General features: G+C 41.7%; 1 protein-coding gene across 1 annotated transcript in view; it reads right to left on the reverse strand.

The window, feature by feature from the left end:
• Positions 1–23849, reverse strand: part of GALNT2 (polypeptide N-acetylgalactosaminyltransferase 2) — a 269778-nt gene that overhangs the window by 32619 nt on the left and 213310 nt on the right. Inside the window, exons 4-10 of the mRNA XM_049868655.1 lie at positions 17933–18031; positions 17582–17649; positions 17283–17348; positions 10078–10199; positions 7023–7110; positions 3574–3661; positions 2253–2356 (exon numbers count right to left, since the gene is read on the reverse strand). Coding sequence (XP_049724612.1) covers positions 2253–2356; positions 3574–3661; positions 7023–7110; positions 10078–10199; positions 17283–17348; positions 17582–17649; positions 17933–18031 — 635 coding nt within the window. The remainder of the gene's footprint in view (positions 1–2252; positions 2357–3573; positions 3662–7022; positions 7111–10077; positions 10200–17282; positions 17349–17581; positions 17650–17932; positions 18032–23849) is intronic.

The following is a 23849-nucleotide window of genomic DNA, read 5'->3' on the forward strand; positions in this document are numbered from 1 at the left end:
ATTATCTCAAGGCAATAGTTTCACGGGTTCATGCAGTCTCCATGGCTTCAGAAGTCTAGAGTCCATGAGAATTTGAAATTCTGTTCTGCATTTTTCCCCCTTTGATAAGATTCTCCTCTGGAGTCTTTGATTAAAATGTTCAGTAATGATAGCTGACCAGTTCTTCTGGTCTCATCGCAAAGGAGGGAGCTGTTCGTGGAGGCAATTAGTCATACATTCCATATCCTTTGCCTATTCCTGACGCTCCTTCTTCCCCTGTTGCTCCAGGTGAATACATCCCAATTACTGTGCCTTGGATGGCTGGTCGGACTTTTCTTGCTGGAACCCTTGTGCCTGCTTAACCTCTACACGCGAGTAGAAGGCTCCATCAGAGCGACCTTATCAGAGCTGGTGGAGGGAGGGAGGAACTGAACTGAGTGAGGCAGGGTGCACCAGCCATCCCCATTCATGCCTTGACCCTGACTTGGCCCCTTCTTCAGGGCCTACTTACACTTCTTCTGCAGTACAACTATATAAACATAAAAACCAGACCAACAAAATACCAGATGAGTAAAAAAAATCCTCTTTCCTCCCTCTGGTCTCCGGGGGAACCACCTTCTTCTATATTTACATCAACACTCTTTCTACATCATGACAAAATATGTTGCCATGGAATACTACTCCTGGCTGATTTCTGTTCAATCCCTGGCCCATGTCATCTGCCTAATCAGTGCTCTCAGCTAACAGTGTATGCACTGGATACCACATCTTGATTTCACAAGGTGCTTCCCTGAGTGATGCCCTGCTCTATGGGGCCTTCCTGACTAGGGTCCCACTGCACCTTCTCAGAGAAATCGCACTCCCCGAACTGATGTCTGTGGAACAAGGTGGACTCAGCACTTTCTTCAGGAGGTTAACAATCCTTCTGAAGCCTTTCATGCTCAAGTGACTTCAATCTAGGCTACTTAAAGGTCAAGTATCATTTTAAAAACGCAAAAGCAAAAAGGAGTTTGACCCATGGTTCCCCACCCCCACAATGTAGTTACTGGTCTGTAAGATGCTTTCAACACCAAATTAAGGCAGAGAAATTCTGCAGTGATGAGATGCTGTCACCTAGTTTAACATCATAAAATGATAGAAAAATAATAGGCTAGGGTGCTTTTGTTTTGTTTTTTAACTAACAAAAAGAGCTCTGATATCTAAGTCTCTGTTATAAGTAAACACTGATAAAAATGACAGTGGAATCATTTTTTCTCTCCCTTGTCTTGCCCCCTTCCTCCCCGGGCACACCCACCCAGCGACAATGTAATTTAGGAATTAGGGCAGAATCTCAAGCACTCAAAATCAAAGGCTTCAAGTGAAACAAACAAAAACCTTAAAGTTTTTTTTTTTTTTAAATCTTCCATGCACTGAATGACATGGCTACCAATAAAAAAAAAAAAAAAAAAAATTTTTTTTTTACACCAATATAGACCAAACTTTGTAAAATTTCATTGTCCTTAAGCCTGAGTAAAAGTGACGTATTATTCAAAAACAAACAAAAAAAAAAAACAAATTAGAACCATTTGCAAAAGTGGTCAAGAGGGGTTTCCACGCCAAGGCCTCTCCGCCTTACCTGATGTCCACGATTACGCATCAGTCAAACCTCCCTGCTCTATACAGCTGAATACAAACCTCGGGCTACAAACACGCTCCCATGTTTGCAGACTGCTTTCCAAACTCTCAGACTCAAATGATATTGAAGAGGGTAGACTTTCTTTTGAGACCTTAACTATACTCTAGCACTCTCTGCTCTAATTTAGAGTGATGCACTATACTGCCCAAGCCAAGGCACTCTTAAAAGTGACAGGCTGCTATCTGTAATTATTAGGAAAACACAACAAAACAAAAAAAACCGTCAACTCCAACTCGTAACGACCCTATAGGACAGAGTAGAACTGGCCCACAGGGTTTCCAAGGAGCGCCTGGTGGAGTCGAACTGCCAACCTTTTGGTTAGCAGTCGTAGCTCTTAACCACTACACCACCAGGGTTTCCATTTATAATTATGCTGAGATAAATTATGCCAGAATGAACGGTCACTTTAATTCCTTTGAAATTTTTTTTTTTCCAATTAGAATTCTGCATTCCACAAACTCTTGCCAAATAATCTTTCCAAAGCTTCAATTTTTCATTTATACTTCTCTTGGGTGGGCAGGAAAGGAACCCTGTTCACCAGGATTTGAAGTTCTCTGCTGCTCACTACTGAATTGTGAAGAGACAGACTCATACGCACCCAGGTTTTCTCCTCCCCACACGTCCATCATCATATCGTATTTCCCTAGCTCTTCGAAGTAGGACTTATCCATCACGAACAACCCACCGGCAATCATGGGGGTTCTAAGGAGGCAGAAAAGGGGGCAGGAGGGAAGAAAGGAAGAGGTTGAGGGTCAAAATTAGATCACAAGCCCTCTTACACCCTTGATTCCTGAACTACAAGTTGACCTTAATAATAACCTCAAAGCCATGGCTCTTTGCTCATAGTTCAAGACACCTGTCCCTTTGCCTGACCACTGCTATTTTCAAATGCCTAGGCCACTTTTCCCACATGGACATTCCCACTTCAGCACTGTGCTGAACTGAGGCTCTGCCATCACTGCAGGACAGCTCAGTGAAAGAGAGTGTGTGTTCTGCAGTTGGGCTGTTTCCATTTGAAACACTTGCCAACTTGGAAACTTAACCCTTCTGGGCTTCAGTTTCCCCATACAGTGATTTTAAGGATTACAAAAAATAATACACATAAAACACTCAGAACCCTTAGGAACTGCTCAATAAACGTTAGTTATCATTGTCATTATATAGATCAGTGTTCTCATCTGTAAAAAGGGACTCGTCCCATTCGTCACTTCCTCATCACCTGGAGACGGGGTTAACAACATAGTGTTTACTGACCCCCTGCTTTGTTCTAGTAGTGATGCTGTGAGAATTAAACACGAAATGCTAGCAGAGTGTTTTGCTCACAGTTAACTTTCATAGCACTCTGTGAATGTTGAGTAACTATGAGCAAATATGTTTCAGGGCTACATACTTTGTAGAAGTCATCCCCTTTACCTGTGAGTAACAATTTACCCTAACCAGGTTTCCCACTGGCTAGAGAAAATGTCCTGACTGACCCCCAGCCACGAGTCTCCCTGCTGCATGGTCAGGCAACCTTCACATGAGGCTAATGTGCTGAGCACAGGTGGCCCCTTCTGTGGATGAACAGGAGAGCAGAGTTCTGCTGGGAGGTCAAGCCAGGCTGGGGTGGATGGGACTTGCCCTTGTGGCCCATCCCTGTTTACAATGTCACAGAAACCAACTGGAGACTCCACTCTGCTACTGAAAATGCTCCACGTTAGACATAAGATGGAACACAAAGAACTGGCAATCTGCTCTGTAAATATGCAACAGACTTTATCTGAGAAAAGAAGTCTCCAAGTGCTTTGTTCTATGGCCCAGTGGCAGGAATGCTCCCCAAGTCAGGACATGGGGAGTTGGGGAGACAAAGGGGCAGAGCTCAACTTGGTCCACAAGGCCCGGGGTTCTTGCCTTAGAGCACCAAAAGGAGTGACACTTACTTTATGGGGGCCACTGGGTTCCCTTGGCGGGCTCTTCTCTGCTCAGGGGTCATGTAATCCCATTTGAACACCAAATTCCAGTCAAAACCTGCCGTGACAGAAAAGAAACTCAGGACAGTGACAACACAGACCAGCTGCATGTGTTCCTGCATGCTGTCCCTTACAGCTTAGAAACACTTGATATTTGCACAGGACTCACTGGAAAATAAAAAGCAAGGAAGACCTGGAGGGGAGAGAGCAAGACCAGGAGATGGGGCCAGGGCAGGGAGATCAGAAGTGGGAGAACAAGCTTGAATCTTTCTTCCCCAATAAGCCTGCCCAAAACAAAAGCTGTGGGTTAGAGCTCTCTAAAATTATAAGAATAAAAGTAAAATACAAAGAGAAGTGGGAACTGTGCAGTGACAGTGACACATCCAAGGCTGAAAGACTGGAAAAAGGGGTGGCCAAGAGGAAAATCTACCTCTGTGTCTCTAGTGTTGCCCCAGGGAAAGGGACCTCTGAGGAGGGCACATAAAGAGTAGTACTGCTTCCCTGGGCCTAAGAACCTCCATCTCTTAATTTGAGGGAGGGAGTGCAAAAACTTTTAGATGAAAATGAGCCAAAAGAAGCTGCAAAAGTGGGCACAATGACCTTCCATCTTTGGTCAATTTGGCATCTGCTCCATTCCACTTTGGAATCCACAGGCCACTCTGGACAGAAGAGTGTATGCCTCGTACTTGGACTTGGCTCCTGGCATGGGCACAAATGACCCTGGCATCAAGCCTCTTAGGCACACAGCTGTCCCAGCTTTGCTCTTATTCATGAGGGGAACTGTGTGGTGCAATCCAGACATGCCAGCAGGCCCTGCGGTTTGTGGTATTGCCTTGACAGGGGTGTGATGGCCAAGCCTAGTCACTGCAGTCTCTTCTACCTTTGGACTCTGTGCCTCCTGAACTCTCTGCTTCAGGCTTTTTGTCAAAAGGGCTTTTGCGATGCCTCAGTCTGATATTTGCATCTGCAAGATCTGAACCCAGGATGCCACATGCCGGGCTGCCCTGGTGCACACAATTTGAGCAAGGCAGGACCTCGGTGGAGCAGGCTCAGGCAAAGGGGGTAAGCTGGCTGGGAGGCTGGGCGGCAGGATGGAGACAGTGAGGAAAACGCACCCAGAGGAAATCAATGCAGGCTAAGGCTTTACAGGAGAGCACACTCTCCCCTCCCCATGGGCAGACAACACCCTGCAAACCAGAAAAACAAAGTCCAACTCTTTACCGAGGATGAGAAGGCCTCAAACGGCTAATCAACATGACTACCTTTATTTTTTTGAAGTCTGTTATTATTTTTATTATTTATTTTATGAATTTAGTCCAAAGAGACTAATATAAGATTAGAACTGTGCTAAAAATATCATCCCTGCTTTTTGTCTAAAGGGCTTTCATAAAATGCTCATGGAGTGAGTCTGGCCTGTTTCTGACCCATGGAAGGCCTGTGCCCCCTGAAAAAGCACTCTGTGTCTCACATCTGCACAGGCACAAACAGCTGCTCTGCCAGGAAAAGGGCTCATGGAGTCTGGGCTCTTCAAGATACTGGGGAGGACTTCTAGATGCTCTAGACACAAAAGCTTTCTTGATAGGTTAGGACCTGCCCTCTACGAAACCCAGAATATCTTAACTTCTCACCGTTTGTTATAATCCTTCCAGAATGTTAATGTTTCCCAGTGTTGGTCCCCTGAGCATGAACCCCCTCTTACTCAGGCCTCTGGTCACCATCACAGAACACACCAGCAGGGAGCTGACTTCATGTCAGGCAATGCCCTCAGCACCTTCCAGGTCATGGCGCCTTCAATCTCATACTCCCACCAAGGCAGGCACTACTGTGACATTTCTCCAGTAGGGAAGCTTAGGAACAGAGGGTGAGACAGCGGCTCAGCCCCAGCGAGGCAGCTCTGGGAGCTGAGTGAGGGGCTGGCCAGCCCCCTGTGCAGAGGACCATGAGCCTGCAGCTTGCTGAACAGCCCCAGAAGTCTGTCTTTTAAGGCTGGTGCCTGATTTTACAGTTTCGCAGTCATCTTTTCTCACGTGAGACTGTCAGCTGACCCTTTGTTTGTATGTCTGTCTGGTGCAGTCCATTTGCTTTTAATCAGCTCAAAATGTTTAGAGGTGGTTAAGAAAGCTCATGTTTTACATAAAGACACTGGGCTACTTTTAATGAGTGAATTACAAACACATACGGCAAGACTGTTGCAGCTTTCCCTTTGTTAGGGCGGTCTTTGCTCACCTCTTGGACCTCAGCTACGTTTTTACAGGAGAGGCTGCCAAGCAGCCGAGTGTCAGAGAGTGAAGCGTTGATCAATGGGCTAGTGGAGTTGATGGGGCCTGGGTCCTGCACAGACCCTGGGGCACCAGTGACAGCTCGTCAGAGCCAGACAGAACACAACTGGCTCCTCGTGGTGCTGGGCAGTCTGACCCCAACCGGCACTATGAAACACCTGTATGAGACCAGCAATTCCATGTGTGCTGGGACCCTGAAGGCCCACAGGTCCCTTCAGGGCTCTAAGAACTCAGAACCACTTTTGTATTTATACTAAGATGTTACATGCCTCTTGCAGAAGCACACAGTGGGGTGTTCCACAGGCACCTGACATGTGATGCCGTCACTCTGGTAAATAATGGAATGTACACTCACAAGTTCTGCGTTTTAGCGATTTCTCGACATTCACTTCTAGTATAGTACATGTTGATGGATATAGGCACATAAGCAAAAGCTCTCTGGGGCCTTCAATCATTTTTTACGAGGGAAAAGACTGCATCAGACAAATCACTTGGGGCCTCTGTGGAGGGTGGGTGTGAGGGGGACAAATGTTGTAGTCTTTTAGACAAAAGATGACCCAGATTTGAGGTAGGACAACAGTGGTGGGAACCAGGAGGAGGGGTCAACAGCCAAGTCATATGTAAGGAGTAAAAACCAGCAGGATTATGTGGAGAGAAGGGGCCAGGGATGACTCCAGGGGTCAAACTGGATGATCAGGGAGATGGCCCCACCACAAAGAGACACAGGATATTAGAGAAGAGCTGGTGTGAGGACAGAAGGCAAACAGTGGCTCTAGCCCCTCAACTCAACAAATCCTCTGCTCCACAAGCTGCTCCACACACTGCAGCCCAGCGTTCGTGTCTCCTCAGCCCAGACCACTACAGGGAACAATCATCTCTGACAAAAATGGCACCATGCTGGCTACTGAGCCAAATGTTTCACAAAAGCAACAGAAGGGCAAAGAGAAAAGACAAGACACGCAGGAAGTTCTTTAAGAAAGGCTGCTTTTCTCTCGCTCTATGAAGTGCTCCTTGTCAAGAACATAAAAGCTCCTCACTCACGTGCACACACTGTCACGTGAGAGTTGGGGGCACAGCTCAGATGCACACATGGACAGAGAGGGCAGAGCAGGCTAACTCTCATCCCATACTGACACCTACCACCTTTCAGGTCAGCAGACGCTCCCACATACTGGAAGTTATCCATATTAATGACATCAATGATGGGTGACACAACCCGAGTCCTGTCCTAAAAAATGGAAAGAGAAAAGATAAAAACAGTCATCACACATACAAACCCACCCCACAAAAAGAAGGAATTTTTACCAGTCGCAGTGTAGAACCAACAAATACACATTCTATAGCACTTCCATTAAGTCTACATTCCTCACCCCAAGTAAGCTCTTTCTTAACAAGCAGGAAAAAACGTACATAAAACAAATAGAAGGCAAGAGGAACGACAAAAGGCTAAACGTAATATTAACGATATCATTTCTAACTGCCACCCTAGGCTGTTTGGGAGTCCCAACCCTCCCATCAAAGCACCTTTGCTCCTCACCCTCATACAGATATATTACTTTCTGGGTGAAAGGGGTCAAGAGCATGGCTGCATGAAGCAAATGACTGACAAAGAGAAGATGGTCATGCGTTCTGAATGGCACAGGCATTATCTGCCTGACTAAAGGCAAGGACCGCAACCAAATTTCCTAGGCCCCTCTCTGTGTTCCTTACATGTAACATTTACAACCACAGGGCGGCTTTCATTTAGACACAATCTAAGCTCAATCTTACTGAAACACCAGTCATTTGTTAGCTGCAGTTAACTTCAGGGATGGTACAGTAAGTATGAACTCACTGCTAAGACACCTACCTACACAACAAAAAGTAGGAAGAGGTTTCTACAGGCGTGTGTGTGTGTGTGTGTGCAATGTGGAGAGTATCAATACAATTATAGCAGAAGGCAAACTGAATAAACTGGAGGCTTCCATATTCTCAGTCTGCCTAGAAATTAGTTTTTCCTAGAATGGGCCATTTCTTTGTGGCATGTTGTCATTGTTCTGATAAGAGTGTGTGAACACAGGCCTTTTAACTTTTCTATTTTTTTTTTTTAATTCCTTTCAACTTGAATGACTAAGTGGTGAGAGTCACTGTGAGACTGCCTCATGCTGACCTTCAACAAAGGGGTAAGTGCTTTTCTGAGCCATTTAAAGAACTCTTATTAGCCAGAAGAAAGATTTAAGAAAAAAAAAAATTACTAAAAGAATCAAGCAGAGATAAGAGCGTAATAAATCAGAAGAAAAAACTTGTATCATGAAGTTCCAATACCACCCAGGTGTAAATTTTCACAGAAAAGTAAACCATGTGGTGCACTGAGAGCAGAGACCACAATAGGGCAGAAGATCAGGCACTTAAAGATAAACGGTTGGTGGCTTAAAAAGCTTTCATTTATCGAGTATCTACCATATATTTTTTCTTTTTTACCATATATGCCTGACATTGTGCTAAGCTTTGAGGATACCAGAATCAATAACAGATTTCTTGCCCTCAAAGAGCTTGAGGTATGGCAGGGAGCCAAATTAATCAATGCTATAGCAAGAATGCTGTGCTGTCATGGTCAGGAAGATATTATATATGCCACATATTTGAAAGGGAAAGTATAGCCTCACCAGGGAGCTAAAAGAGCAGCAGTAAACGTAAGATTGAGGGACCTGAAATAGGGCCGCACCAAGGACCTTAATCAGAAGGACACTGCTGGCCGGGCCAGTCCCAAGGAACAGACCTTTACAAATTCCATTCATTCATTCAACTGGCAAATATTTATTCAGCTTCCACTCCTTGGAAGACACTGTGCTTGGTGATAGAACTCACTCAGCAGGCTCAGCTGCCGGCTGTGGGCCCTTCCATCTAGAGAAAGAGATGTCCATTTGCTGCCCAGCTCACTTTATCTAAACAAATTCCTAGTGGGCTCTATGGAGGGATGAATAGAATCAGTACAACATGCACAGAGTTATTGGGACGAAGCCTAGAACACTAACTAACCATAAGATTCTGATATCCTTTGTGTCCGTGGGACAAGAATGAACCCAGCAAGGTCAGCATTAAAGAGGAACAAAATTCTTCTTGCCTGGCTCAGTCTGGACCTGGGCACGGGGGTCAAAGACTATACCTGCTTTACTTCTAAGGCCACTTCATTTATTTTTGTTTCTTTGGATAAGACTAGAATTGGTGAAAATTAATATCCTCAATACTTTTTTGTCCCTAAGCTCAAGGTGGTGGTGGTGTTTTTTAAATAGTTCCAAGAATCACATTACAGAAGAATGTGGCCTTTCCAGGCTTTACCACCATGCTGGCACCTTTTGTGTCGGCTGTGCTCTACTGAGAGGCAGCCTGGTAGGAAGAGAAGTCACCTGGTGCATAAAAAGCACCTAGCACTCAATAAATAATACTAGTAACTTGTGGTTATTTAGTCATTCGTGACTCACTGCTCCTCAACTGCCTCCTGTTTTGCTACAGCTTCATTCTGTATTTCTACAGCATTTTCATTAAGTCTACACTCCTCACCGGGAGTAAGCCCTTTCTTAGTAGGAAGGATAGAAAGTAAATAAAACAAGTAGAAGGTAAGAGAAATGACAAAAGGCTAAATGTAGTATTAGTGATATTGTTTCCAGAACACAAAAGGTACCAAGGATAGGCATGGATCAACCCCTGACATCCTTCAACCAGTCACCCTGTGGTCACCATACCCCCCACTCCCACCAAGCCCTCCTCTGAATAGGTCTGGAAGCTGGTCTGGACATTTTCCGGACGAGTGGAGCACCACTGGGGGTGATGAACCTACCGTCCTCCTTGAGAGCAGAGAGGGCAGCCAAAGCAGAGGCTTCCCCAGCATTCCTCCTCAGATATGAGCAGTAAACACACTGCACTTACTGGGGCCACTTACTTCTCTAAGCACTGGCTGCTTTTAAGCTCAGTGAGTTGATTTCAAAGCTGCAGGCAGTAAGGAAGATTCTCCCAAGAAAACAGCTGCCTTAAACTACTCAAGGTTTCACCAGCCTCTGGTGGCCCTTGCCTCTACTTGTGACTTTTTTTCCTGGGGGTAGATTCTTACAGTGAATAAAATGCCCTCTAAACAAATGATCCAAAGGCACTGTTTCCTCTCCAGCATCAAGGAAAGCCACAGAGGAGCCCCCACCCTTTCCCTGGGCCCCTCCCTCACCTCAGCCACCCTCTCAAGGAGGGGCTCCAGCCATCGCTCGTTGCATTCACAGTGACTATCCAGGAAGGTCAGGACCTTGGCCTGGGCAGCATCAGCCCCACGTACCCGTGAGCGCATCAAGCCTGTGGAAGAGAATTCAAAAGCCCATCAGGGGAGAGAGCTTGCAACGCTTGAGAAATGGAGACCAGAGCATACACCCGGCCTCTGTGCCTGTACCACCCCTCCTAGCGATCAGCCCTCTGCTGGGCAATCTTCCCCAAACTTGTCTGGTGGGATCAATACTGCCCTGTGGTTACAAGGTAGAGCTCTGTTAAGATGATTTTTGTTTTCTAAAAGCAACTGAATGACCGGGAGGACAACTTTCTAAGAGCTACTAGTCTTCTGAAAAAGGCTTTTACATAAGTGAAGTCTCCTTTATCGAGCAACCGTAATGAGGAACTTTTTAAACCCCTTTCCTCTGAAACTGCAAGAGAGTCTCCTAATTAACTGAGCCAAGGAAGGTGTCACCCAGGCACTTGAAATGTGAATGGTGCTAATTTTAATGGTGCTAATTTAATGGTTAACAATGTTGCAAATCTTTGTCTTCTAAGACTTATCACAAATAATATAAGTGACAAAGTGCAGCTGTCTGGCTTTTACACAAAATTAGTTTCATTATTGGTCAAATTGTACAGCCTATATACTTGTGATCTGTTAATGATATACATTTTTCATTATCACACAAAGTCTTATTATAAAGAGTACATTTATCCCAGGATGTGGTCATAAAAAGCTTTTGCTATGTATAGAAAACTAAACCAAACCCATTGCTCTCAAGTCGATTCTGAGTCATAGTGACCCTATAAGACAGTGCAGAACTGCTTCATAGGGTTTCCAAGGAGTAGCTGATGGATTTGAACTGTCGACCTTTTGGTTAGCAGCCAAGTTCTTAACCACTATGCCACCAGGGCTCCTGGGTTTTATATATGAAGATGAGGCTACTATTCACAATCAGTGAGGACAAGTATTTCAAGTTCTTTTTTAAACAGTCAAAAGTTTAGAATTTGAATCCATCTAAGTTAGTGGGAGGAACCCTGGTGGCACAGTGGTTAAACATTCAGCTGCTAAAAGAAAAGTTGGCAGTTCAAACCCACCAGCCACTCTGCAGGAGAAAGATGTGGTGGTCTGCTTCCGTACATATTTACAGCCTTGGAAACCCTATGGGGCAGTTCTACTCTGTCCTATAGGATCGCTATGAATTGGAATTGACTCAACGGCAATGGGCTTCATTTGGTTTAGTTTAAGTTACAGAGGCTTGGTAAATACCTCAGTTCTTCCACAGAAACCCAAAGGATCATATTTAGGAATATAGGCTATGTCTCAGGACTAAGGGATTCACTCAGAATTAGTGGCAAATCCTAACATACACACCCTAGCAAAGTACAAAGACAAGCCTACATAGATTCAAAGAGATCAGCCAGTAACTTAATTGCTCAATAGAAAAAAAGTCAACACTCTTTACAGGAAGATAACAGAATCCAGTGTTTCTAGATCATATCATCCACAATATGCATTAAAAGATAAAAAAATCACTAGACAAGAAGAAGCAAGAAAATATGACCCATACCCAAGAGGAAAAAAAAGCCAATAGAAGCTCACCCTGAGGTGACCCAGATTTTGGAGTGTAGATGAGGACTTTAAATCGCTATTATAATTACATTAAAAAACTCAAAGGAAACAATGATCATAACAGGTGAACAGATGGGAGATTTCAGCAGATAAAAAGTTTAATGAAAATTGTAGAACTGAAAGATACAATTTTAAAATGAACAATTCACTGATTGAGCTTAACAGCAGATTGGAGATACTGGAGGATCAATGAGCTTAAAGATGGATCAACAGAAATTAACCTATCTAATGAGCAAAGTAACAAACTGTAAGAGAAAAAAAGCCTAGGTGATCTATGTGTTACTATCAAATGGTACAACATATATGCAACTGGAGTCCAAGAAGGGGAAGAAAGAAAAATGAGGCCGAAAAATAATACGCAAAGAAATAAAAAGCTGCTAATTTCCAAATTTTGATGAAAAATATCATCTTCTATATTCAAGGGGACAGCAAACCCCAAGCAGAAAAAATATAAAGAAAACCAAATTTAGTACATCACAGACACACTGCTAAGAATCAAAGACAAAGTAAAAATACAGAAAGCAGACAGAGGAAATGACTCATAACATACAAAGGAACAACAATACAAATGATGATAAAATTATGAACAGAAAAATACAGTTTAGAAGATACTGGAATGACATTTGTAATATGCTGAGAGAAAATTAACTCAGAATTCTATTCAGAGAAATATTCCTCAGTAATGAGGGAGAAATAAAGACTCTTTAGATAAACATTATCTGAGAGACATCATCACCAGTAAGACTATAAGAAAAGAAATACTAAAGAAGGTGTTTTGGTGGCTGAAGGGAAATGACATTAGATGAAAACTAGAATCTATGGAAAGGATTGAAGATATTAGAAACTGTAAATATGAGAATAAAAACTTAACAGTCTATACATACTTCCTTTTCTTAAATTCTTTAAAAGATAACTAATTATTTAAAACAAAAATTTTTAACACTTATAACATATGTGGAAGAAAAACAGATGATAGCAATAGTATTTAGGACAAGGAATAGGGAATGGAATTAAAACTATTACAAGATTCTTACATTTTATGTAAAGTGGTATGATACTGACTCTGAAGTTCACTATTATAAGCTAAGGAGGTATAATGTAATTCTCAGAGCAACCACTAAAAAAAATACTGCAAGAAGAATTAAAATAGAGCATTAAAAATATAAGCAATCCATCCGAAAGAAGGCAGGAAAGTAAGAACAGAGGAACAAAATACACATTGGACAAGTGGAAAACATACAGCAAAATAGTAGGCCCAAGATCAACCATATCAACAAATATATCAGATGTAAATGGACTAAACGCTCCAAATAAATGGAAAAGATTGTTAGACTAGACTGGAAAAAAAAAAAAAAGAGCAAAATCTAGCTATAATTCATAAGAAACAAACCTTAGATATAAATACACAGATATTTTAAAAGAATGGAAAGAGATAGACCAAGTAAAAAACGTAAGAGAACTGGTATAGCTTTATCAATATTGGACAAAGTAGACTTAGAGACAAAGATTATTACCAGAGATAGAGACACTTCATAATGATAATAAGGTCAATTCATTAGTAAGATATAATAATCCTGAATGTGTGTGTGTATAATCACAGAGCTTTAAAATACATGAAAGCAAAAACTGTCAGAATAAATGGGGAAATACAGGTAGCCCCAACTTGCGGCATATTTAAGTTATGATGAACTGCACTTACAACCATCAGTGTATCTGGAACATTGCATCTTCCTGGGAGGAAGTTATGGGAAAACGTATGCAGGGGATATGGAAAAAATTGCTGAGTTATGTGAATGTGCTTCAAAAGCATTTGATCGGGATAATATGATGAAGGAGATCGCTTTGGAAAAATAGGCCGTGTGGCAAGAACACTGAATTTAGAACTCAATATCGCTGGAGTGGAACAGCTCACAGATCACAAAGAAGGGGAACTGACAGATCAGGGCTTAATGGATTTTGAAGAAGAAAGATGCTAAAGAAAGATAATGAGGAAAAGGAAAAGGAGAAGTTGTCAAAAAATCTTACAGTAAAAGCAGATTTACTGGAGTTTTTTCTAAACTAAATCACAGGCTTCAGTTACTTGAAAACATGGACCCAAATGCTGATTGCTTTGCTAAAGTCAACAGGCAGATTCAGGAAGCATGAGAAGTTACCAAGAAATACATGAAGAAAAAAAGAAAAGGATGATACAAACAACTCTCACGAATTTGTTGACCAGACACGTCATCTCTATTCTCAAGGAAAATCCAGATGATCCAGAACCTTCCGTAAGAGGAGTTACTACCATGACTTACAAAATGCCAACATCACACAACTCTTCTTCATTGTCAGAGTAAATTTTTATAGTTTGTCTATTTTTTTATGTATGCATATATATATTAAAATATATCTGTAAGGTTTCAACCCCTAAAGACAAATAAAGGTTTAATTTATAAAGATACTGATAATAAAAGAAAATACTAATGAAAAATTAAAAAAAAAAAAAAAAAAAAAGAAATGAGGTATTCGACTTACATCAGAACTGACTTACGATGGAATGGAACCCTGTCATAAGTCAGGGACTATCTGTAAACAAATCCTCAATCATAACTGACGATTTTAACACCCATCTCTCAGTAACTGATAGAAAAAAGTAAACAGAATAATCAATGACAACTATATGAAAAGCACTATGGACCATGTTGGTCTAATTTATATGTATAGAACACCACACCCAAGAACTTCAGAATATATATTCTTTAAAGTGCATCTGGAATCATCTTCAAAACAGATCATATCCTAGGTCATAAAAATGTAAAAATTTCAAAATATTGAAATCTTACAGTGTCTGTTCTCTAAAAACATAGAATTAAATTAGAAATCAATAAATAAAAGATATTTTAAAATGCTCAAATATCTGGAAAATAAGGAACACACTCTAAATAACCCATGAGTCAAAGCAGAAATCACAAAGGAAATTAGAAAATATTTCAAACTAAAATTGGTGGGATGCAGGTGAAGTAGTGCTTAGACAGAAATTTGTAGCTTTAAATGTTTATATTCAAAAAACAATACCAGCAATTAAATTTGTACCTTCAGAAGCTAGAAAAAGTAAAGCAAATAAAACCCAAAGTAGAAGGAAATATAAGATAATAATATAAGACAAGATAATAAAGATAAGAGCAAAAAACAACAAAATAGAAAGCATGGGGGGGAAGAATATTACTAAAGTTAAGCATTGGCTTCTTTTAAAGAAAAAAAACATGAATTACTTAAAGTACTGAAAGAAGGGATACTTGAGGTATTAAAAAGATAATGACGGAATATCATAAACAACTTATGTCAATAAATTTTAAAATTTGATGAAATGGACAAATATCCTGAAAGACACAAATTATCAAAACTGACATAAAAAAGAAACAGAAAATCTAAATAGCCTTATATCTATTAAAGAGATGGAATTCATTATCAAAACCTTTCCACAAAGAAAACTCCTAGAATAGATGGCTTCACTGGTTAATTTATCAAATATTTAAGGAATAAATAAGTTATTACACAAAAATCTTTCATAAAATAAAAGAACAGAGAACACTTCTTGTTTTATAACCCTGACATCAAAACTTCAGACACACATTATAAGAAAACTACCAGCCAATGTTTTCATGAACCTAGACATAAAAATCCTTAACAAAATATTAGCAAATCCAACCCAGTAATATGCAGAAAAGGATAACACATCATGGCCAAGTGGGGCTTATGTCAGAAAGGCAAGGCTAGTTTAACATTTGAAAATCAATCAGTGAATTTCACCATATCCACAGACTGAAAAAGAAATACCATCTGATCATCTTGATAAATGCAGGAAAAAAGACTGAACTTATTGTGAATATGGCTCTGGCCCTCCAGCTGCCATTAAAGAGCTGTGTGTTCTTGGGCAGGTCACTTAAACCCTCTGCAGTTTAATACTTTCATCGTAAAATGAGATACAAGAACTAGGCCTTCAGCCTTCAAAGTGCATCAAAATCATCTAAGCAGTTTTTTCAAAATGTAGATGCCCCCGTCCCAGGCTTAAAATTCCAGAAATATTTATTCCGTTGGGGGTGGGGCCAAGGCATGGTCTTAAATTCCCCAGATAATTCACTGGTACAATAAAATCCCCGGCACTAATAGTTAGGGAAGGCTCCTCCTTTACTGCCACATTTTACAGAATGGACTTACCCATTTACCTAGTAGCATCACTGTAAGTACCAGTGCTTATGTTTAAAATACATGAGATCTAAAAGGAAGGAGACCCTTGAAAAAGAAATACGTGTGTGTGTGTGTGTTTTCTCACTCAACTACCTCATACTTCATTTATTCATTTATTCCACAATCTGGCTTCCCATGAACTCCCTCTCCAAAACCAACACATAAGTAATCTTTCTTTTATCACTTTTCCTTTTCAGGTGGTGGGGTGACAGACATTCTGGGTTTGAATTCATGAAGTTATTTATTTAGGTTGTTTAAGGGCAAAAATAATGCAGTAGATCCCAGATTTTAGTTTATTCTAAGCTTAGGAGGCTGATGTTTGTCCCCAAGGAGAACCTGCTAAGGGACAAGGCCTATCCCATTGCTCATGTATCTCGAACAACTGGGTTGATGATCTTAGTTTGTTAAAACATGATGATGGCATTGCCCAAACAGGCTCAATCACATTATTGGTTAATTAGATTTTTGCTGAGAAAAAAAATGCTCCCATCGGAACACACTGACCAAGGAACACAACCACCGCTCCAGGATCAACAGTGTCACCCTCATATAGCCAAAATGACACATGTTCTAAAGCTTTGCAACTTTCTTACACTGGAAGATTTCTTCGGCCCACAGGGGAGCCTAGAATGCAGCCACTAAGCTCTGTACCAGCAGCACTGAGCATTAATTACCTTGTGATTTTAACTTCCTCTCCAGATACTTGAAAGCTACCCTTTCCCCTTTAGAGTCTTTCCTACAACTGCCAGTAGACTCGATGAGCCCAGCTTCAGCACAGAGGAAACTGACAACAGTTTTGACTTTGGTGTTTGCAAAATTGAATAAGCATGTAATTGATGTGCTCTTTCCCTTTTGGGATGATTCATCTTCAGGAGGCTGTCAAACGTGAATCCCAGTTATTTTATCAGATGCCTGGAGCATGCAGTCATTAATCTTCATGTTACTAAATCTTTGTTTTTCTTCTAAATTCTAATACTCAAGGGGCTACTGACTCATAAAGACGTCCCAGGTTGTTAAATAAAGAGAGAAGCCAATTTTCTAAATACATAAATAAAAATGTAATCTGCACTCTTGCCTTAGTATATACAAGTTTCAATTAGTTCAGCTTTAACATCCTTTCCAAGTTTGCCTGGAAGAAGGCTCTCAAGTGGCTCTGGTAGAGAGAGGTACAAGGACATGGAAATGAAAAAAAAAAAAAGCCTAGGCAATTAACTGTTTTTTTAGCTGAAATATTTCTTTAACTTATTACTGGGTTCAGGATTAACTCAGAATTCAGCTGCCTTGGTACTGAATGAAAGAAAGAGTCTTACCTTCTCGCCGATCATTTCTAAGAACCCGCACTTTCTCAATTTTTCCCAGGAGAGCCCCATCCTCAGCTAGGCAAAGAAAAGAAACAGCACTCTGAGCATCAAGGTTTAACAGAGGTGTTTTGCGCTCAAGCACAGTAATTCTTGATCATACAACGCCTGATTGCCCCACTAGGGCCATTCCAGAGGCATCTCTTCTTTCTATCGCCCCTATCTCTGGCCTCTTCATCATTCATCTGCACCCACAGGTAAGGAAGGCTGGTAGCAAAAAGGGCAAAACTTGAGAGAGATATCAGACTTACGATCATTGCTGTAGTCATCCACCAAGATGATTTCTTTTATGAGGTGAGGTGGGCTTTTCTTAAGCACACTGAGAAGACAAAATGATAAAGGCTGTCAGGCCTTTGTGGGTATAACTTGGGGTATAAGCTCTCATATCTTTGACCCCAAGTCCTTGCCAGAAGAGCTGTCAGTACTTCCTTGTCCTGAAGAGTCAGAATCAACTCGATGGCAATGGGTTTTTGTTTTTTTGTGTGTGTGTGTGTGCCCACCGACAGCCCTGGTCTGGCTGCGCCTGGACCCATGGCCCCATGCCCAGCATCCCTCAGGTACTGCCTCCAATAGCTGCATAGGTGGGCAACGCTTGGCCTCACCTGACCACTGTCCTCAGCAAGGCTGATCTGGCTTCATTGTGAAATGTGATCACCACGCTGGTGGCCGGGAGGCCCACCCGCCATTGCTTCCGCTGACACCTGAAGGAAGAGAAAAGCCATATTCTGAATAACATGCAAGACCCTTTGGGGGATGAGCAGATGAGGCTGCTAAGATGGACTGTCTATGATTGTATTATTATTTGCAAAAGTCACTGGCCTTTCTGAGATAAAATGCCAAGGGGACATAAGGAGACAGAAAAACACAACTGGAGCTACATTTTAAAAGATGAAAGATTTCAGTGAAAAGTAACATATTGCTAATATGTTTCTAACACACTAAGAAAAAGAAGTGTTTTAAAATAGTGAAGTTCCTTTTATACCCATGTGCAGACACACCTCAATAGATGTGCCTTTCACAATTTACAGTGGTTATTTGAGTGGTGGAACCAACTGTGTGTTGCTGCTTTCTCTTCTGTTTGCCTGTTTTCTAATCTGTCTACCACAAGTGTGTAGTATTTATATGATTTTTGGGGACCTGGCTCTCACCAACAACACCAGCACCAGTGCCCACACTCCCTTATCCTGGGCAGCAAGGTTCCCTTTCCCTCACCCTGCCAGGCCATCTCCAAATTTCACAAATGAAGGTGTACAAGCTGAAGTGGGGGATGAGGGTATGGAACAACGGGACCTGAACCTGTCACCTCTGTTGACTCTGAATAATACTGAAAGAACTCTGGTGTTATCTTTGAGTAAGGCTGACTCAGGGGCTTGGCCTATAAAGTATGAGAAGATTACAATAGGGCACTTCTGAAGTTTGGTGTCCACAGACAGAGACAAGATTGGATGGGCACTGAATGGTTATATTTCAAATCAGGACTCTGATAGCTGTAAGTTGAAGATGTTGGAGTATTATACAGTAGAGACAAAAATAACCCATAAAGGTAGGATTGGGCTCAGCAGACTGAATTACCACAGTCTCTTCCTCATCACCCAAGTCAATGGCCTTTAACAGGGCCAAAAGACTTTAAGAATGTTGACCAGAGAATCCTGATAGAATACTGTACCTTCTGAGGATTGCTGGAAAGAGTCAAACTGTGGTTTGAGTGCATTTAGCTACTAAATTGATGTTGCTACCAATACCCATTTGGAAAAGGGGATGGGGTGGAGAGCGAAAATATCTTTGACCTCAGGGACATCATTTCTGAACTGTCAAGCTTAATACCAGTGGTTGAGAGGATGAAGAAGCCTGGCTTGTACCACCAAGGACCTGCTGGTTTTCCACCACGTGGAGGGTCCCTGTGTGCCAACACCCTCATCTGTGAGTACTGTCCACCACTCTGGAGCTGACACAACCACCAACGGTTTCCAAGAAGCTAAAAACGTTCCAAGAGACCGATGCATTTTTAAAAAACTTGTTTTATTCTTTAGCTTTTAATGCAGTTTACCACAGTCATGAATTATCTGCTCCCAGAATGAAAAATAATATCTATCTTAAGTGAGAATCAGGGAAAAGGAGAGAGAAGACAGAATCTTTGGAGCACAGCCACTGGTAAAAAAAGTTTAAGTAGTTATGGACTGAAGTGAACTTTCAACAGCTGCTGGATGGTGACCAGCAGTTGCACACGAACGGGTGCACCTTAGAGGAAAATAGTCAATAAACCCACTGCCGTCAAGTCGATTCCAACTCATAGCGACCCTAGAGGACAGAGTAGAACTGCCCCGTAGAGTTTCCAAGGAGAGCCTGGTGGATTCGAACTGCTGACCTTTTGGTTAGCAGCTGCAGTACTTAACCACTATGCCACCAGGGTTTCAATATTCAATAGGCAATAATACTCACTAATGATCCGGATTTTTTTTTTTTTTTTTCACTAATGATCCGGATTTTGTCGGGTTTGTTTTTTGTGTGTTTTAATGATCCGGAAAAACTACTTTAGATAAGCAAATTTTGAAAACGAGCCAGAGAAGCAAAGCAATTAAAAAGCAATAATGTCAGAGTCACAAAGTGGGTTTTGTTTGTTCATCTTAGTTATATGGATAGCTTGATTTTAATTAATCATGAGAAAACTGCATAATATACCAGTAATTCTTGTTTGGAAAAAAAATGCATTCCGGAATTGACATTGTATCTCATTATAGCTCCTGATGGCTGTCTTTATTGACAAATAGACTGATAGGCTAGTTACTTTGCAGCCCCCACCCCACAAAAGCTCAAGAGTTAGCACACTGCGTTAGATAAATGTGAAAAGCTGCAAGGTTCAACAGTAAACAAATTACCACGGAAAGTCATCTCCAAGAACCCAATCTGTAATGCTAATGAAATGAAAGCTCCATGATAGGCGGGAGCCTATATCCAAGGCAATTAGGTCCCAGTTAGCACAGCAAGAAGTGCTGAGCCAAGCAGACCTGTTCTGAGTGATTTACCGAACATGGGCTTATCCAGCCATGTAAGAATCTAAAAAGAGACAGAAGGAAGCATTTTTCATGCTTAAATCATAGTAAACTTAACTGATCCAATCACGTCCTATTCTCTCATTTCCTCTTCTCAGCAGGAAGACCAGTCTTCCAGGAGCATGTGGAAGTCTCCTGGGGCTTGGGAAGCATTTGTCAGAATACACAGGGCTGCTGCACTCATATGATTTTATTATAACTCCTCTACATATTCATAAGGCATCCAGTTTTGCTGGGAACTGGCAATCAGGAGACTTAAGAGGTATCCCATTTTTAAGGTGAAGAGGGGTAACGATAAAAACTGAGAGTCTTATTCCCGTCAGTTAGACTTGGTGAGTGTATATATGTATATGAATTCTGATAATAAGTCCCAACACTGAGGCAGCATGGGGTGGGTGGGGGGAGGCGGTATGAAGAATTGCTTTAAAAAGAAACAGCATAAAGTATGCATTTAAACAGCCAGGCCCCGGCTAAAACCCGTCTTTGCCACTGCAGAGGTGGTGCAGGAATGCCCAATGTAGTAACTAATCACAAGGAGGTGGCTGCTCGGGGACTTTCATACGTGAGTTTTCTTCGAGAATCAGGTAGAACCTGTAGTTTATTTGAAGTCAGCAGCAGGAAAAGTTAGCTTTGTTCTTCGAGGAGAATGGCTAAGCATGAAGACGAAGAGCCACACCTATAAGCAGTGAGGCTGAGGAGAGAGGAAGTGGCTTTGGGGTAGACTATGTGGGCCCGAGTTCACCAGATTTTCCAAAAGTCTAGCACTGAAACCGATCATTCTGGTAACTTCCTGTCTAGTAAAATGAATACCTTAAAAACTGAAACACAGAGATCTTTTTTTAAATCCTTAATCTATTGCCAAATTTCTCTGCGATAGGATGGCTATCAATATCTGAACTTGCAACTGACTGAAAATGGGGAAAATGGCTAATCCAGACAGCAACGTACTCCTGAGCCTGTCTGGATGAAAGGGTTTATCCCTTGGGCAGATTTCTCTTTGATGCAGATGTTATAAGTGGGGTACACCAAGACACTGACGAAATCATCAATGCAGGCTCTTCAGGCTGGGAAGGTAGGGCTCCTGGTTAATAATTTAGGGGCTGTTTTACAGCGCGGGGAGGGAAATAGCAATTTGTTTTGTACTCTCTCCCACAGTACATCATTCTTCATCCTCACTCCACCAGCCTTTATGTAAAGGGCCTCATGCGGTAACTTTGTTTACTAGCTGCGTCACATCATTCCTCATCTGCGAAATGGATGAATTCCACGGCCCTTACAAGTCTGGATGAGTACTGGTAAAATGAAATAAAGTGCAAGAAAAGGATCTTGAAAAGGGTAAAGGCTGCTGTCGTTAACCCAAGGTTGTATATGCACCTGGCAGTTGTGGTCATCAGTGACATGGAGGCTGGAGTGTAGCTTTCTCTGGTACATTGGATGCAAGGCAAATGAGATGGACCTCCCAGACAAACTTCTGAACCCACACATGATGGATCAGAGCAGAGCACTGCAGTCAGTGTAAGGGGAGAAGAATTCTGACGCTTGCGAGAATAGCTCAAAGGATGGAAAGAAAGGGGAGACATGGAAGCATACTAACTAAAAAAAAAAGTCCAAAAACCCCTAATCATAGCCAGGGAAAGGAAATCTTGGCTGACAGACAGACCACACTTGCGGTGAAATGCCCACAATGGCTAAGCTGGGGTTTACAAAGACTGAAAAACTCACAGGTTAATATGTTCCATTCCCTGAAAACATCCGTTTAACTCAGATTTTGTAAGGAAAATACTAAGCAACTTAATTGGTTAGTAATTACACATTTTTTATGTTAATACAAATACAAGTCTATTATTATAGAAGAGATGGGAAATATACATATTTTAAAAGACAAAAAGGGAAAGTTAAAAAACTTTCCAGCTTTGGTAGGTGCTTTCTGGTTATCCTACACCCAGTGGTTGCTCACTCACTTCCGGAAGCCATTAGGGCATTTTCAGGGGAGGGTTTAAAGAGGAATGTGGAGATGTCATTACCCTGGAGCCATCACTCCACCCCTGGTTTTGAGTGTGATTTAGATTCCCATGTAGGAGGAAACCCTACTGGTAATGGGGACTCAGAGTATTAGTGCATTCACAAGTGTTCTGATTAAGACTTCACTTCTGGTGTTAACAGTAGAGACAAAATGCAAGAAGTATGCAAGAACACCGCATTTCAAGGGTAGAAGCGAGATGGAGGGCTGAACAGATGCACTAAGCTATCCTGTTGCAACAGACACCTAAGAAATCAAGTAAAACAGATACCGATGTCAATCCTTGAACTCTGAACCTTACACGAAGGGATACAGCGATAGATCAGAAGTCACTGAAGAGAAGAAGAAACTGATAGGAAATGGGGAAGGAATAGAAATATGGAGTGGAGGTTCCTGACCAAACAGCATGACTCAGCCTGGCCATCTTTAAATAAAACCAACAACCCCACATGCAGAAAGGCGCCTCCATGGAATTACCAATAGGAGATAGAAGTATGAGACCGACACACCCAGGGCCCCCTCCCCTGCTGCTGGACCTGCCCTGCCGCACCACAGCTGAGTTACAGGCCCTGCACACCTGGACAAGGTGATGAGAAGTATTGTGCCCACAGACGAGCAAGCAACAAAGCACACCCAGCCCACCCGGCCAGACATAACCAAACCAAACAAAAAAGCAGGACGAAACAAACAAACCTACAATAAATAAAGAAAATAATACCTGCATGTCTCGGAGACAGCAGACAATATAAAAATTTATTAAAAAAAATAGGACAACACCTCTACAACAAAAAGACAGATAATCCCATTAAAAAACGGCCAAAGGATATGAACAGATATTTCACCAAAGAAGACATTCAGGCAGCTAACAGACACATGGGGAAATGCTCGCGGTCATAAGCTATTACAGAAACGCAAATCAAAACCACAATGAGATACCATCTTACCCCAACATTACTGGCGCGAATCAAAAAAAAAAAAAAAAAAAAAAAAACCAACAGAAAACAACAAATATTGGAGAGGTTTCCAAGAGATTGGAATTCTTAGCTGTGTTGGTGGGAATGCAAAAGGGTATAACCACTTTGGAAAATTATATAGTGCTTTCTTAAAAAGCTAGATAGAAATACCATACGACCCAGCAATCCCAATCCTAGGAATACATTGTAGAGAAAGAGGAGCTGTCACACGAAAAGACATGCACACCCACGTTCACTGCAGCATTATTCATACTAGCAAAATGATGGAAACAACCTAAGTGCCCACCAACAGATGAATGGATAAACAAACTGTGGTACATACACACAACGGAATACTATACAACCAAAAAGGACAACGATGAATCTGTGAAACATCTCACAACATGGATGAATCTGGAGGGCATTATGCTGAGTGAAATAAGTCAATCACAAAAGGACAGATATTATATGAGACCACTATTATAAAAACTCAAGA

The sequence above is a fragment of the Elephas maximus genome, chromosome 24, assembly GCF_024166365.1.
Source record: "Elephas maximus indicus isolate mEleMax1 chromosome 24, mEleMax1 primary haplotype, whole genome shotgun sequence".
Taxonomy (NCBI): Eukaryota; Metazoa; Chordata; class Mammalia; order Proboscidea; family Elephantidae; genus Elephas; species Elephas maximus.